At 36.0% G+C, this 16,450-nt stretch overlaps 1 protein-coding gene across 5 annotated transcripts in view; it reads left to right on the top strand.

Moving 5' to 3' along the window:
- Positions 1–16,450, top strand: part of VPS8 (VPS8 subunit of CORVET complex) — a 331,520-nt gene that overhangs the window by 216,428 nt on the left and 98,642 nt on the right. For all 5 annotated transcript variants that reach the window (XM_057500758.1, XM_036875334.2, XM_057500761.1 and 2 more), the window contains one exon: positions 6,169–6,316. In XM_057500758.1, coding sequence (XP_057356741.1) covers positions 6,169–6,316 — 148 coding nt within the window. The remainder of the gene's footprint in view (positions 1–6,168; positions 6,317–16,450) is intronic.

The following is a 16,450-nucleotide window of genomic DNA, read 5'->3' on the forward strand; positions in this document are numbered from 1 at the left end:
CCCCTTCCCTCTGGGAACGTATCAGTCAAGACCACCTGCCCTGTCCACAAGGTGGGCTGAGTTATTGTCTGTTTGCTAAAGAATAGGTTAGGAATCTTACTTTCTAACTTCCTGACTTTTGAAATGGAATCTTAGCTTTAAGATGGACTCTTGCTTGTTCTTACTATACTGTTTATCTGTGGGATTTTTCATCATAGGAAGAGTTAACCATGATGCTTGTCTCCTGCCCTGGTTACAAAATTACTTGATTAGGAGCTGGAGGAGGCAAAAAACAGCATATGGGTTAAGTTAAAGAATAAGCTGGGCCTTTTAGCAGGTTAAAGTAAATATTACAGTGGCTTGATCTAATTGACACAATGAAGACATGGGCTTCGTACTCAGATACTTTTCTTTATCTGGGGAGTATCTGGACATTCCAAGTTACTCCTGGCCTTCCGAACTTCAACTGATTAACTCGTTAACTCTTTGAGTCTTTTCTGGCTCTCTAGTTTTATCTGGTTACCTCTTTGTGTCCCTTTTAGTGGGCTTTACTGGCCTTACTCTCTCTCCACCCCGCTTATATCTATTTTTCTGCCTAACGTAAGTTCTACATACTAAAGTTTCAAAAAATGTGCTTCATTTATATTGAAGGAAATCTTTCCAGATACCTATATTTTTCTATTTACAATTAAAAAAAACGCATTTAAAGGTACTTTGTCACTTTTACAATCCTTTCCTTTTTTCTATTTATATTACTGTTTCTTATTCTTTGTTCTTGTTTTTATTTCCTTTTTGGTTTTCTGCTCTTTTTCTGCCTTGTTAGGCTTTAACTGAGCATTTTATATAATTCCATTCTTTCTCCTTTCCTAGTATTCATATTTTATGTTTTACTTTTGTAGTGGTGGTCCTTCAATTTGAAATACACATTTAAAACTAATCCAAGTCTAATTACATGTAACACTGTAGTACTTCATGGATATGACAAATCAAAGACTCTAGAGACTGAGACCTCTCTGAAATAAAAGGGTTTATTGAGCCTTTACAGATGAAGCCAGAAAAAGGACTGAGCCTCGGGACAGGATATTTCTGCTTCACCTGCAGCGAGGCCTGTTAACAGAAACAGCTTGTCCACCAGACTCAAGAAATGGAACATTTATAAGGGTTCTCAAGGAAAGAAAGTTCTTTAAATTCCCATTGGCTGCAGATAAAGAATGTGGGTTAATGCAAAGCAGGGGAAGTCCGGGGATAGGTGGTTAGTCCATAGAGAAGGTCCCCTGGATTGGTTGTTGGTGATAGTCAGACACTGTTCACACACAGGAGGGATGCAGTGGTTCTGGGGACCTTCTACATAATTATTGAAATTCGTCCAGGAACATGGAATTTCTAGTAAACTACAGCCCAAAGCTATTGACTGATTATCTTCCTTTGTCTCTCTCCCCTTTTCTCTGGACCTCATGTCACTTAATTTTAAGATATCTCAAAATTTATCCTTATTAGATAACACATGTGCCTTGTAACAGAGGATTCCTAATTCTTCCCTCTTGTCCCTTACAACATTGCTGTCATTCATTTCACATATCTATAAGCTACAATCACACATACACTGTTATTCTTATTCTTTTGGACAAACTTTTCTGTTAGATCAGTTAAAAATAAGAAAAATGATTTTATTTTACCTTCATTTATTCCTTTTCTAATGTTCTCCCTTTCTTTATGTTCTGACCTGTATCATTTTCCTTCTTTCTGAAGAACTAACATTTCTTAAAGGCAAGTCTACTGACAACATATTCCCTCAATTTACATTTGTCTGAAAAAGTATTTCTTCTTTGTCTTTGAGAGAGAATTTTGCTGGATATGAAATTCTAGGTTGGTGGTTCTTTCAACACTTTAAATATATCACTCTTCTCTCTTCTTGCTTGTGGGATTTATGAAGAGAAGTCTGATGTAATTCTTATGTTTGCTTCTCTATAGGCAAAGTGTTTATTTCCCTCTGACTTCTTCTGAGATTTTCTTTTTATCTTTGATTTTCTGCTGTTTGAATAGGACATGCTTAGGTATAGATTTTTTACTGTTTATTCTACTTGGTGTTCTCTGAACTTCCTGAACCAGTAATTTGGTATCTGTCATTAATATGGGGAAATCTCAGTCTTTACTGCTTCAGATATTTCTTCTGTTTCTTCTGCTCTTTCTTCTCTTAACCTTTTTAGTGATAAGGAGAGCTTTTTGCAGTAGGAAGAAAATACACATTGCAGGTAACTACCATCCCTTCTTATCACTCTTATTAATAGTAGTACTTGGGAAAAATTGTTTTAGCTATCCTTTGAGTTTTTAACTGAAGTCTGTACAGCATTGGAATGATCCAGATACTGTTTATACCTGATAAAGTTATGAACTAAATTATTTTTTTCTATCCCTAAAATCATTATGCTATTTCCATTAGCTTATAAAGGCCATTATTCCTGCTTATGCAGGAGGACATTCAAAACAATACACTTTCTTGTTCATGAATATTAGATAAGAAAAAAGTCTGTTAACATTCATTAGACATTTTGATGCTTGATTATTAGTCAAACTAGGGAAATGGAAAGTGACCAGGTCCCCTCAAGATCTATCTTAGATCTTTACATTGATGCTATTATATTGATTTGGTGTGGCAGAATCTTTGCTGTTAGACAGAATGTGCACTTGTCTGCTTTGGTCTGTGCCTCATGGGAGTTTATAAGGAATGTGGCGGTTCCTATATGAGGATACTGACAGCTTTGCATGATGTAAAGTGTCATTATGGAGATCAAAGAGACCAAAGCATGCTACTGGATTCTGTCTTGCCACAGGACAGGTTTTCATCTAAGCCCATTGCCTGACCAGTTTGTGAAATGTTATTGTTATGTTACAATTTCATATAAATTTTGTAGGTTTTGTCTTTGCTATCTGTAATCATATTTAAAGTAGTTTCCAGGCAGATTGGCACACTCACTTATGTTTTGTTCAGTTGACACAGGATTGCTGTGTGACATTTTTAAGATGGAGTGTATATGCAAAACTGAAACTTCAGCTAAACAGCCTTGTGAAACAATTTAATTTGAATGAAAACTAGAAAGAATATATGGAAAATAATTTTCTTCCCTCTGTGTGTCATGTTCTAAGTCTGAAAGGTACCATGTAGTCATCAGTATGCCACCACCTCCAAGGACTGAATGGAAATGAGCAGAGAATTTAAGCAATCAGGATTTAGGCTAAGCTGAGATGGCCCTAAGTTGTCAAAACAAGTCACTGAGGGAGATGGCGAAACTTCGTTCCTCTTAACCCTAGCACAGTAGTCTAGACTGGCTTATTTTTGTACAGTATTTATAGTGAGGGGTAGGGACTAGACCAGACTTTTTTCATTTCTGTGCAACATTTATTTTCTTTTTTAAGTATTTTGAAATCAGAATTTTCATTTTAAGATCATTTTAATGTAATTTTTTCAGAACTGATACATAGTTTATCCTTCCCCAAAGATGGCCTAATGTACAAGATCATAATTTTAAACTATTTTCATAACCTGAATAAGAGAGGATATTTTCTTCAGCTTAAATTTTGGGGTTGTGGTTGGTTTGTGTGTGTTTCACAAGACATACATACGTGCTTGCTTTTAAAGCTGATGAGAAAAAGCCTTGTGTATGGCTTGTAAATTTCTCCCTGTTATATATAGTTAGATATTTATATTTTAAAATTAATGCTGTTATTAAAATGAGTTCCTGAAAGAGCAGATAAAGTTATCTCAAAATACATAATTTTGACAGCCATTAAAGTTGGCAATGGTATATGGCAAAGCAGGTAGTTAATAGAAGACTAACAAAAATTAGCTTTGGAAAATTGATATAACAAATTGTATTTATGTGCAATAAATACTGATAAGCAACAATCAGAAATGAATGTAAATTCATTAATGCTACCATTTATTTACTAATGTTTTGATTATGTTGATGTCTGATCATCTTCCAGGAGACTTATTATTTCCCTCACAAATGAGAGAATCAAAGTCTATTCATCTTGGTGATTTGCTTGATTTGATGCATATTCACATTATCATTACTTATAAAAAGTTTTGTCAATAAATGTTCTTGGAAGAATTAAATACTATGATTCATTGGCAGGTGCTTATGTCTAATCTTAATTTGCTCCATAGTCTTGCATTCGTAAGACATCTTAACAGAAGTCTGACATAAATGAGATATTAACACCATCTTAACAGAAGTCTGACATAGATGAGATATTAACACCACTTACAATATAGCATAAACATCTGAAAAGTCACTTTAATTTTGAGAATCATTAGTTAGCATGTCCTTTCTCTTTTACCTAATAATGTTCTATTGAGACAGCCTCGGTCCTACATTAAGAACTATCATTTCCCTTGGTGTATCATGTTTTCTATTTTCTCCATGTGGAACTTTCTGACAGAATTTATTCCTAGCTATATATGACTTTATAGCCCTAGTCCTTGTACTTTTCACCCCTATCCCATATTTGGTTCCCTTTATTTGAAGGCAGTCCAGTGCACCATCTCCATTCACTTCAGTTCAATTCAGTGCACATTTACTGAACACCTAATGATAATGTGCTAAGACTTTGCTAATGCTGGGAAAACTGCAAGAAATGCAACACCATCTTTGCTTTCAGGTTTATAGTGTAGTTAGGACACGGACTCTTAAGTAATTTTCAAGTTATATGGTAAGAACTAAGGTGTTGATTTACATAGGGAATAACCAATGAGTCACTTAATTAATACTCTACATTACAGGCAGTTTTTAAATACAAAAAAAAAAACCCTAAAAACTCGATCTTTGAAATTTACAGCCATTTGGAGAGAGAATGAATTAGCCCATCAGCTAGTATTGAAAGTCCCAACCAGCAGAACTTACTGAGCCTGTCACCCAACCTTTTCTCGAGACTGAGTGTCACAAAGCTCTTAATTTGTGAAAGATTCCTTACGTCTATATATAATTCCTCCTTCTGCAACTGAAGTCTCTTACTAGTAAAAACAGGAGTGTTGTTTGCCGCCACTTACACTTGGAGTACTTGTAACCCTCAGACTGTTCCCTCTGGATTCTGGGGATTCCCATGTGTGGCTGTTGGTGTCCTGGTGTGCTGCACATGGTCATAGGTGCCCCCTCAACCCAGGGGTGGCTCGTGGGGCACCCAGAGTCCCCTGTAATCAGTCTTATTTCACTTCAGTGGGCTGTACAAATCCTCTGTATCCCATGATATGAGAAAAGCTGAAAAGTGTTGCTTTAGACCATATGCCTTAACCTTTCTTTAGAAAGTTAGTTTTGTAAGCTATCATTTTTGCATCTTATTAGCCCTATCCAGTTTTTATATAAAAAGCTTTAGTTGAAGAATTCTGAAGAGAAGATAGGACTGTCAGAAGGAACTGACTTCTTTTGTAGCTAGAGAGATGATTTTTAGGTCTCAGTGAGCAGCAGAGGATTGTCTAAACAGTTCCTTTGGCCACCAGTACAGTGTACACCATGATAAAACTAATCCTGCACAGAAGTAGGCATTTGTGTAGACATTACGAACAGTGGACTTTGTGAATTGGCCTGCAAGACAAATGAACACATAAATACTGTGTATCCTACTATTCATCCTCTTTTCTGTTCAACAAGTAAGTCCAAATAGTTGTCCTTTACCACATATAAGACACCGTTGTAGGCTTTGCAAATTCATTAATGGGAAGATACCTGGTGCCTACCCTCACGAAGTTCATAGTCCTTTAGAGAAGACAGATAATTAAAGAAGTAATTACAACATGATGTAATTGGCGCTACAAGGGAAGTATAGCAGAGAAAGCTGTTGAGACTGGAAGATGGTTTATTATATATAGTTACTCATGGATCAAATTGTTTAAACTGAATCCAGTCATCTTTGTTTCTTCCGGAGCAACAGAATGACTTTTGGTATTAGAGGCTGTCTGCTGAATATCATTTCTTTAATTATTCAGTAGAAACTGAGAGACATTGTGATTTAGAATGCCTCTGATGCATTACACAATTCTCTCTAGTAACCTATGTAACAGTGAGATCTTTAACTCACAATTTTACCTGACCAAAAGGTAGTCTTGGTTTTATGGTAACATAGTTTTTAACCTGTAGCCTTAATGATAGATATGATTAAATAATCCTACTGTCTTGCCTTTTATGTTTTCAGGGAAGGTATTCATATAAATCAAGAATTGTTGCAGATATCTCCCTGTATTACAGAGCAGTTCATTGAGCTGTGTTGTCAGTTCAACCCAAATCAAGTTACAGAGACGCTGCAAGTCCTTGACTGCTACCGCTTAGAAGAAACTATTCAGGTAAGACCAGTAATGTAGAGAAGACAGAATCGGCTTTTGCTAATCATTTACCACTTCATAAATAAACAAAGGGAGACCCATGTTAAATTACTTGCCAAAGTTTGTAGCTAGTTAGTAGTAGTGAGTGTGACCTTAGGCAGTCTGACTCCACTGTGCACGCTCTTCATGCTGTGATACCGCTTCCGCATTTATTCTGGTGACAGCACATGTCCATCGTTGTTATTAATCAAGTTTCACACACATTGTAGCCAACATGGTAACCATATAAAAAGGAATACAATAAAAATATTAAAAGGAAAAAACCAAGCTCTTGTTTGTAGGCAGTGATGGTTGGATAGACCTGTTGTGCCTTCAGTCTTAATAGGCCTACTAGCAATTAGCAGTCATTGCATTGATTCTCTTCCCTTGTTTTCTCCTTTTTCCAAATGCAAATGAATATGTGTATGTATGTGTGTGTACATATGCATATATGTGTATATACTGTGTGTATGTATACAATACTGTATATATATGCACACTACAAATGGGTATGTATATACATACATATATACATATACACACATGCATACTCTAATCTGTAAAAGGCTAGTGTGTTCCCTGTTGAAAATTTATCTTAAGCCATCATTTTATCTCCTTTCCTTTATTACCAATACCAATACTACCAATACTCATTAAAGAGTAACCTATATTTTCTATATCCACATCCTGAACTGCCCCCATGCTTTTAACATGTTTTAAATATGAACTATTTAAAATATATGGAAGAGCAGAATATCAAATAACTATGTACCCACCAACCCAATTTTATAGATGAAAACATTTTGCCATACTGTTGTTGGTTTATTCTAGAAATAAAGCAACCTTTATCTGTCATGTTGCCCTCTCTTCCCTGGGGTCACTACCAACTCAAACTTGAGAAGGTTATCCTTCCCATCCATGTTTTTCATTTTTCCTATTTTTTACCTATAAAATGTAGGATTTGGTTGTACATCCTTTTAGAATTTGTATGAATGGCATCATAGTACATATCCTATTGCAAATTGCTTTTCTCATTACTATTTTTTAATTTATCAATATTTATACATGTAAATCAGTTCACCTTTTTTTAAATTGAAGTGTAGTTGATATACAGTCTTATATTAGTTTCAAGTATACAACACCTTGCTTCATCAGTTACCCATATTATTAAATCCTCACCCCCAACTACTGCAGTTACTATCAGTCAACATAGGAAGATATTACAGAATCATTGGTTATGGTCTCCATGCTGTACTACTATCCCTGTGACTAACTTATATTGTGACTGAGAATTTTTGTGCCCTTTTATGCCCTTCACCCTCACTACCTACCCACCCTAGCCCCTCCCCCTTGGTAAGCACTAGTCACTTCTCAGTGTCTATGAGTCTACTCCTGTTTTTATATTCCACAGATAAGTGAGATCATATGGTATTTGTCTTTCTCTGCCTGGATTATTTCACTGAGCATAATACCCTCTAGGTCCATCCATGATGTTGCAAACGGCTGAATAATATTCTATTGTATATATGTACACATCTTCTTTATCTCTTCATCTATTGATGGACACTTAGCTTGCTTCCATACTTGGCTATTGTAAAAATGTGGAAATAAACATATGGGTGCATTTCTTTTTGAGTCAGGGATTTTGTTTTCTTTGGGTCAATTCCTAGAAGTGGAATTACTGGATTGTATAGTATATCTATTTTTGGTTTTTGAGGAACCTCCATACTGCTTTCCACAATGGCGTCACCAATTTACATTCCTACCAGCAGTGTACGAGAGTTCCCTTCTCTCCATATCCTTACCAACACATGTTGTTTCTTGTCTTTTGGATAGTGGCCATTGGAACTGGTATGAGGTGATATCTCATTGTGGTTTTGATTTGCATTTCCCTGATGATTAGTGATGTGGAGCATCTTTTCATGTGCCTGTTGGCCATCTGTATTTCTTCTTTGGGAAAATGTCTGTTAGGGTCCTCCATCCATTTTTTAATCAGGTTTTATTTGTTTTTTTGGTGTTGAGGTATATGTGCTCTTTATATATTTTGGAATATAACCCCTTATCAATTAAATCATTTATGAATATATTCTCCCATACTGTAGGTTGCCTTTTTGTCCTGCTGATGGTGTCTTTTGATGTACAGAAGCTTTTTAGTTTGATGTAGTCCCTCTTGTCCATTTTTTATTTTGTTTCCCTTCCCCAAGGAGATGTGTCCAGAAAATAATTGCTAATGTTTATGTTCAAGAGATTTTTGCCTATATTTTCTTTTAAGAGTTTTATGGTTTTCATGTCTTACATTAGGTCTTTGATCCATTTCAAGTTTACTTTTGTGTAAGAAGTTAGACAGTAATCCAGTTTTCATTCTCTTATATGTAGCTGTCCAGTTTTCCCATTGCCAGTTATTGAAGAGGCTGTCTTTTACCCTTGATATATTCATGGCTCCTTTACCATATATTAATTGACCATATATGTGTGGGTTTATATCTGGGCTCTGTATTCTGTTCCATTGATTTATGGGTCTGTTCTTGTGCCAGTACCATACTGTTTGATTACCATAGCTTTGTGTATGACTTGAATTCAGGGAGCATAATGCCCCAGCTTTGTTCTTTCTCATGATTGCTTTGTCTATTCAGGGTCTTAGGATTGTTCATTCTAGTTCGCTGAAAAATGCCATTGGTATTTTGATAGAAATTGTACTGACCCTATGGATTTCTTTGGGCAGGATGGCTGTTTTGACAATATTAATTCTTCCTTTCCATGAGCATGGGATAGATTTCCATTTATTTGTGTCTTCTTCAGTTTATTTCATAAGTGTCTTATAGTTTTCACAGTACAGGTCTTTGACCTCCTTTGTTAGGTTTAATCCTAGGTATTTTATTCTTTTTGAAGGCATTGTAAATGGAGTTGTTTTCCTGATTTCTCTCTCTACTAGTTAGTTGTTAGTATAAAGGAATGCAACAGATTTCTGTGTATTAATTTTGTATCCTGCAACTTTACTGAATTTATTTATTAGTTCTAATATTTTTTTGGTGGAGTCTTTAGGGTTTTCTGTATATAATATCATGTCACCTGCACATAGTGACTTTTAACTTCTTCCTTACCAGTTTGGATGCCTTTTTGCTCTTTATCTTGTCTGATTTCCATGGCTAGGACCTGATCTTGTGGTCTTTATCCTTCTTCTTGTTAATGTGGTGTATGATGTTGATTGATCTACAAATACTGTACCATCCTTGCATCACTGGAATAAATCCTACTTGGTAGTGATGGATGATCATTTTAATGTATTTTTGAATTTGGTGTGCTAAAATTTTGTTGATTTTTGAATCTATGTTCATCAGGGATATTGGTCTAAATTGTCTTTTTTTGTAGTGACTTTGTCTGGTATTGGTATTAGAGTGATGCTGGCCTCATAGAATGTGTTTGGAAGTATTCCATTATGTTCTACTTTTTAGAATATTTAATGAGAATGGATATTAGCTCTTATTTAAATGTTTGGTAGAATTCAGCTGTGAAGCTATCTGAGCCTGGACTCTTGTTTTTTTGGAGTTTTTTGATAACTAGTTCAATTTCATTACTGGTAATTGGTCTGTTCAGATTTCCTGTTTCTTTGTGTGTCAGTCTTGGAAGATTGTATTTTCCTAGGAATTTGTCCATTTCTTGTCCAATTTATTGGCATATTTTTCATAGAATGCTCTAATAGTTCTTTGTATTTATATGGTATCCATTGTGACTATTACTTTTTCATTTCTGATTTTGTTTATTTGTGTACTCTCTCTGTTTTTCTTGATAAGTCTAGCTAGGGGTTTATCTATTTTGTTTATCTTCTCAGAGAACCAGCTCTTGATCTCATTGATTTTTTTCTATTTTTATCCTCTCTATTTTATTTGTTTTTGTGCTGATTGTTCTTATGTCCCTCCTACTAACTTTGAGTTTCATTTGTTCTTCTTTTTCTAGTTTCTTTAATGATGGGTTTAGACTGTTTGTTTGGTATTGTTCTTGTTTCTTGAGGTAGGCCTGTATTGCTATGTATTTCCCTCTTAGAACCACTTTTGTGGTGTCCCATAAATTTTGGATTGTTTTATTTTTGTTTTCATTTGTCTCCATGTATTGCTTGATTTCTATTTGATTTGTTCATTGATCCATTGATTATATAGGAGCATGTTTAGCTTCCATGTACACTTGAAAAAATGTGTATCCTGCTGCTTTGGGGTGGAATTTTCTGTTGATATTTGTTAAGTCCATCTGGTCTAATGTATTGTTCAGTGCTTCCGTTTCCTTATTTATTTTCTGCCTGGTTGATCTATTGATGCAAGTGGTGTGTTAAAGTCTCCTGAAATGAATGAGTTACAGTCTATTTTCCCCTTTAATTCTGTTAGTATTTGTTTTACATATTTAGTTGCTGCTATAAATACTTATAATGGTTATATCCTCTTGTTGGACTGACCCCTTTATCATTATATAATGACCTTCTTTGTCTCTTGTTACTTTGTTTTGAATTATATTTTGTGTGATACAAGTACTGCTATCCTTGCTTTTTTCTCCCTATTATTTGCATTAAATATCTTCTTCCATCCCTTCACTTACAGTCTGTATGTCTTTGGGTCCGAAATAAATCTCTTGTAGGTAGCATATGAGTCTTGTTTCTTTATCCATTCTGTAACTCTATGTCTTTTGATGGTGTATTCAGTCCATTTAGATTTACAGTAATTATTGATAGGTATGTACTTTCTGCCATTTTATTCATTGTTTTCTGGGTGTTTTTATAGTTCCTCTCTGTTCCTTTCTTCCTCTCTTATACTCTTTTGTTACTTGATGGTTTTCTTTAGTGTTGTGATTGGATTTCTCTTTCTTAATTTTTTGTGTATCTATTATAGGCTTTAGGTTTGTGGTTACCTTAAGGTTCAATGATAGCTTCCTAACTATATAGTAGTCTATCTTAAGATGATGATTGCTCTATTTCAAAAACAATCTAAAAGTACTTCTTTTTATTCTTCTTCCTCCTCCACACTTTATGTGTTAGATGTCTTAATCTGCATTTTCTGTGTATCCCTTCATTGAGTTTATGTATAGTTAGTTTTACTATTTTTGTTTTAATTTTGTACTTACTTGGTAATTAATTGGTCTGCTACCTTCAATGTCTGTTTATTTTCACTGGTGAAAACTATTTAGGCTTAACATTTCGATCTATAGAAGTCCCTTTAACTTATCCTATAATGCTGTTTTAGTGGTTATAAATTCCTTCATTTATCTGGGAAATGTTTAATCTCTCCTTCAAATATGAATGATAATCTTGCTGTGAAGAGGATTCTTGATTGAAGGTCCTTCTGTTTGAATACAATAATCATGTCATGCCATTCCCTTCTAGCCTGTACAGTTTCTGCTGAGAAATCTGCTAGCAGTGTGATGGGATTTCCCTTCTAAGTAGTTTTTTCTCTTTCTGGCTGCTTTCAATACCCTCTCCTTATCCTCAATCTTTGTCATTTTAATTATTATGTATCTTGGTGTTGTATTCCTGGAGTTCCTTTTTGTTAAGGGCTCTCTTTGCTTCCAGGACCTGAGTGTCTATGTCCTTCCCCAAACTGGGGAAATTTTCAAGAATTATTTCCTCAAGGAGACTCTATATCATGTTTCTCTCTTCTCCTTCTGGTACCCCTATTATGTTAATATTATTTCATTTGGAGTTGTCACACAGCTCTCTTAGCATTCTTTCATTCCTAGAGATTCTCTTTTCTCTGTTCCTCAGCTTCATTGTTTTCCTATTCTCTAATTTCCATCTCATTCATTGTCTCCTCTACTTGCAGCAACCTAATTCATTCCCTCCATTGTATTTTCCATTTCAGTTACTGTATTCTTGAGCTCTGAGTGGCTTTTTTGAGCTCTTCTGTCTCTCTGTTGAAGTCCTTCCTGAGGTCTTCAATACTTTCCTGCAGATCAGTGAGCACATTTAACACTGTTACTTTGAAATCTTTATCAAGAAGATTGGTGATCTCTATTTCATTTAGCCCTCTTTCTTGTGTCTTAATACTGTAATTTTGTTTGGAACATATTCCTCTGCCTCCTCATTTTGTCAGGGTTTCTGTGTTTCATCCTTTGTATTAGATGGCTCTCCTAGGCTTCCTGGTCCAGAAAGTAATGTCTTTATGAAGAAGACATCTAGTGGTGCCCAGAAACTCAAGACTCTTTACTCTCCAGTGCCTGGTTCTCCTTTGTGGTGGAGCCCCAGTTGCTGTTGGTGGGGTATGGGCAGGGCCACCTTTCTGTTTGCCTACAGTGGGCTTAGTCCACTGCTGAGAGCATTTTGCCTCAGCTGGTCCTTTGTTATTAGAGCAGTAGTCCTTGTGCTGGGATCATTGTGGGTGGGGCCTCCATCTGCCTGCCCTGCAGGGATGGCAGCAGGGATGCTGGGGTAACAGGGTGGATGGGGAAGTCATGCAGTGACAGCCTGGTATGCTACCTGCAAGAAGTAAGGAGCGCTTGGAGCTCACTTTTGCAGGTGCTTCTCTAACTGGGCTGAGACAGTGCTGAGAAAGCTGTGAAAGCTTCCCTCTGCCAGCCAGGCAACAAAGTCTCCCTCCATCTGCTATGCAGCAAAGCCTGACACTGCTGGGCCAAGTGAGTGGGTGGGTGGTGCACATTGAAGAACCTTGGGGCTGAACCCCTGGTGAGGGGGATGGATCATTTGGGATTCCCAAGAGTGCCTGACCTGTTCAGCATGGGAGATCTGGGGAAGAGTTGCCTGCCTGCCCTTTCTTCTGCAGCCAGAGCTCTGTCCAACCCTTGCCCCTCTGGCACCCTTCCCACTGCTGGCAAGTTTTTCAAACTGCTGGGTCTTAGTGAAACTGCAGAGCATGCCTGTCCTCCATAAGCAGCTGGAATCTCTGCCTCCTAGAGTGTTCCAACTGTCCTGGTGTCCATCCCTGCTATTCAGGACATGGACTGTTCAGTGCAACGTGGACTCATTCCCCAGAGAAGATCTTCAGGGCCAGGTGTGCAGAGTTTCTGAGCACCTATCCCCTCCCCATTCTGTTTCTCTTCCTCCCCCCTGTGGACTGGGATGGGGGAAGGGCTGGGGTCCCATTCAGTCGCAGGTCTGCCACTTTACCCTACTCTGTGTGGTCTTCTCTTTCTTCACCAGATGTAGGTGGTCTGTTCTTCAGTCTTCAGGTCATTTTTAGGTTTAGTTGTGTCTGCTGTAATTGTTTGCTTTGTGTGTGTGTGGTTTCTACTTTGCCTTCCTACTCCACCATCTTTTTAACTGTCATCCAGTTCATTCATCTTAATATTAATGGTCATATAATATCCTATTGAATGAATATGCCAGTTTATTTCCCTGTTAACAGAAACCCCTATTGTTCTAATCTTTTGCATTGTTTATTGATAAACAGTGCTACATTACATATCCTTGGACATGTCTTATTGTGTGGTCATGTGAGGTTTCTCTAATTCATATACCTGGAAGTGGAATTCTTTAGACATTAGTATAGCTTAATTCTACTGATATTGGCAAGTTGATCTCCTATTTGTTTCTATTCTCATCAATGTTTTATGTTTTATATTTTTCCACAATCTTGGTGATTCATAATCTTTTTAGGCTTACTATTTTTGGCCATTATAATGGATTATCTTGATTACTCTTCACATTGAACATCTTCCAGTATGTTTAATGAATCTTGATTTTCTTTTCTATGAATTATCTATTCATATAATTTTCCCACTTTTCTATTGACTTTTTGCCCTTCTCTTATGGATGTCTAGAAAATTTTCTAATGTCTGCATCTCTAATCCTTTTCTGATTTTGTGTTGGAGATGCCTTCTTCCAGTCTTTTAACTTCATTTTTAGTGACTTCTATTTTAATTTACCAGTCTTTTCTCTTAAGGTTTAAATATATTTATATGAGTCTCATTTTCTTTTCTACTTTAATGGCATAAAGGCTATCCTCTTCGGTGAGTTTTATAGTTTAGCTTTTTACATGTAGGCTTTTAATCCATCTGGAATTTATTTTTGTAATAGATTGAAGGAGGGATGTGTATATTTTTTCCATGTGGATAGCTAATGGCCATGTGGCATTTTATCGTCCTTTCATCCCTGACTCATAGTGCTACACTGCTGAATACCAAACTCCCCAATATACATGGATCTATTTGTGGGTTCTGTTCTGTTCCTCTGGTTATTTGTCTTTCCTTATACCCATGCCACATATTTTAGTGAATAAACTTTACAGTAAGCTTATTTAAAGAAGAGTCTTTCTTCCTCATTATTTTTCTTTAAAATTCTTTGGCTACTACTTAACCTCTTAGTATTTCATATTGATTTAAAAATCATATTGTTCAGATAAAATTCTTCAGGAATTTTGATGAAAAAATACATTGAATTTATAGATTATTTCACAGAGGATTGACATCTAATGGTATTGAGTCTTTACATTCAGGATCATGGTTATCTTTTTAAAATGTCTTTTATGCTTGTTGGTGAGGTTTTAGAACTTTTATATAGTATTTTAGATGAGATTCTTACACATATTTTCTTTAATTTTGTCCTAGAGACTTATATTTTTTGTTAACATTGTGAAAAGTAATTTTTTGAAATGTCATTTTTTAGTTGCTGCTGGTGTATGTTATTTTTATACATTGCTTTTTTATTCAAATAGTCTTTAGATTTGTTAATGACAATATTTTCTAAGAATAATGGGAGTTTTTTTTCATTCCAATCTTAGAGTTTTTTCTTTCACTTGTCAGATGTCAAGTAGCTCCAGGATATTGTTGAAGTGAAGCAGTGATAAAATGCATTCCTGCCTTGTTTCTAATTTAAAAGGACATGTGTCTAAAACATTTTACATTAACCATGGTGTTTAGTATAGGATTTTGATAATTTTTCTTAAATTAAGTGAGTTCCATTCCCAGTTTAGGTAAGAGTGTTTTGTTTTTGTTTCTGTCAAGAGTGGGTGCTACATTTGCCATTTTTTAAAAATTAATTAATTAATTAATTAATTTTATTAAGCTATCATTGATATACACTCTTATGAAGGTTTCACAAGAAAAACAATGTGGTTATTACATTCACCCTTATTATTGAGTCCCCCCCATACCACATGGCAGTTGCTGTCTATCAGTGTAGTAAGATGTCACAGAGTCCCTATTTGTCTTCTCTGAGCTACACTGTCTTCCCCATGACCTCTCACACACCATGTGCACTAATGATGATACCCCTTAATCCCCTTCTCTCTCCTCCCCACCTGCCTTCCCCTACCCCTCCCCTTTGGTAACCACTAGTCCCTTCTTGGAGTCTGTGAGTCTGCTGCTATTTTGTTCCTTCAGTTTTGCTTCGTTGTTATACTCCACAAATGAGTGAAATCATTTGGCACTTCTCTTACTCCACCTGGCTTATTTCACTGAGTATAATATCCTCTAGCTCCATCCATGTTGTTGCAAATGGTGGAATTTCTTAATTTTTTATGGCTGACTAATATTTCATCATGTATATGTACCACATCTTCTTTATCCATTCATCTACTGATGGACTCTTAGGTTGCTTCCATATCTTGACTATGGTAAATAGTGCTACAGTAAACATAGGGGTGCATATGTCTTTTTAAATCTGAGAAGTTGTTTTCTTTGGGTAAATTCCTAGGAGTGGAATTCCCAGGTCAAATGGTATTTCTATTTTTAGTTTTTTGAGGAACCTCCATACTGCTTTCCACAATGGTTGAACTAGTTTACATTCCCACCAGCAGTGTAGGAGGGATCCCCTTTCTCCACATCCTCACCAGCATTTGTTGTTCCTAGTCTTTTCTCTGTTGGCCATCCTAACTGGTGTGAGGTGATACTTATTGTGGTTTTAATTTGCATTTCCCTGATAATTAGTGATGTGGAACATCTTTTCATCTGTCTGTTGGCCATCTAAATTTCTTCTTTGGAGAAGTGTGTGTTCATATCCTTTGCCCATTTTTTAATAGGGTTATTTGCTTTTTGAATGTTGAGGTGTGTGAGTTCTTTATCTGTTTTGGATGTTAACCCTTGTCAGATATGTCATTTACAAATATATTCTCCCATACTGTAGGATGCCTTTTTGTTCTGCTGATGGTGTCCTTTGCTGTACAGAAGCTTTTTAGCTTGATG

This window comes from Manis pentadactyla, chromosome 1 (assembly GCF_030020395.1).
Source record: "Manis pentadactyla isolate mManPen7 chromosome 1, mManPen7.hap1, whole genome shotgun sequence".
NCBI lineage: Eukaryota > Metazoa > Chordata > Mammalia > Pholidota > Manidae > Manis > Manis pentadactyla.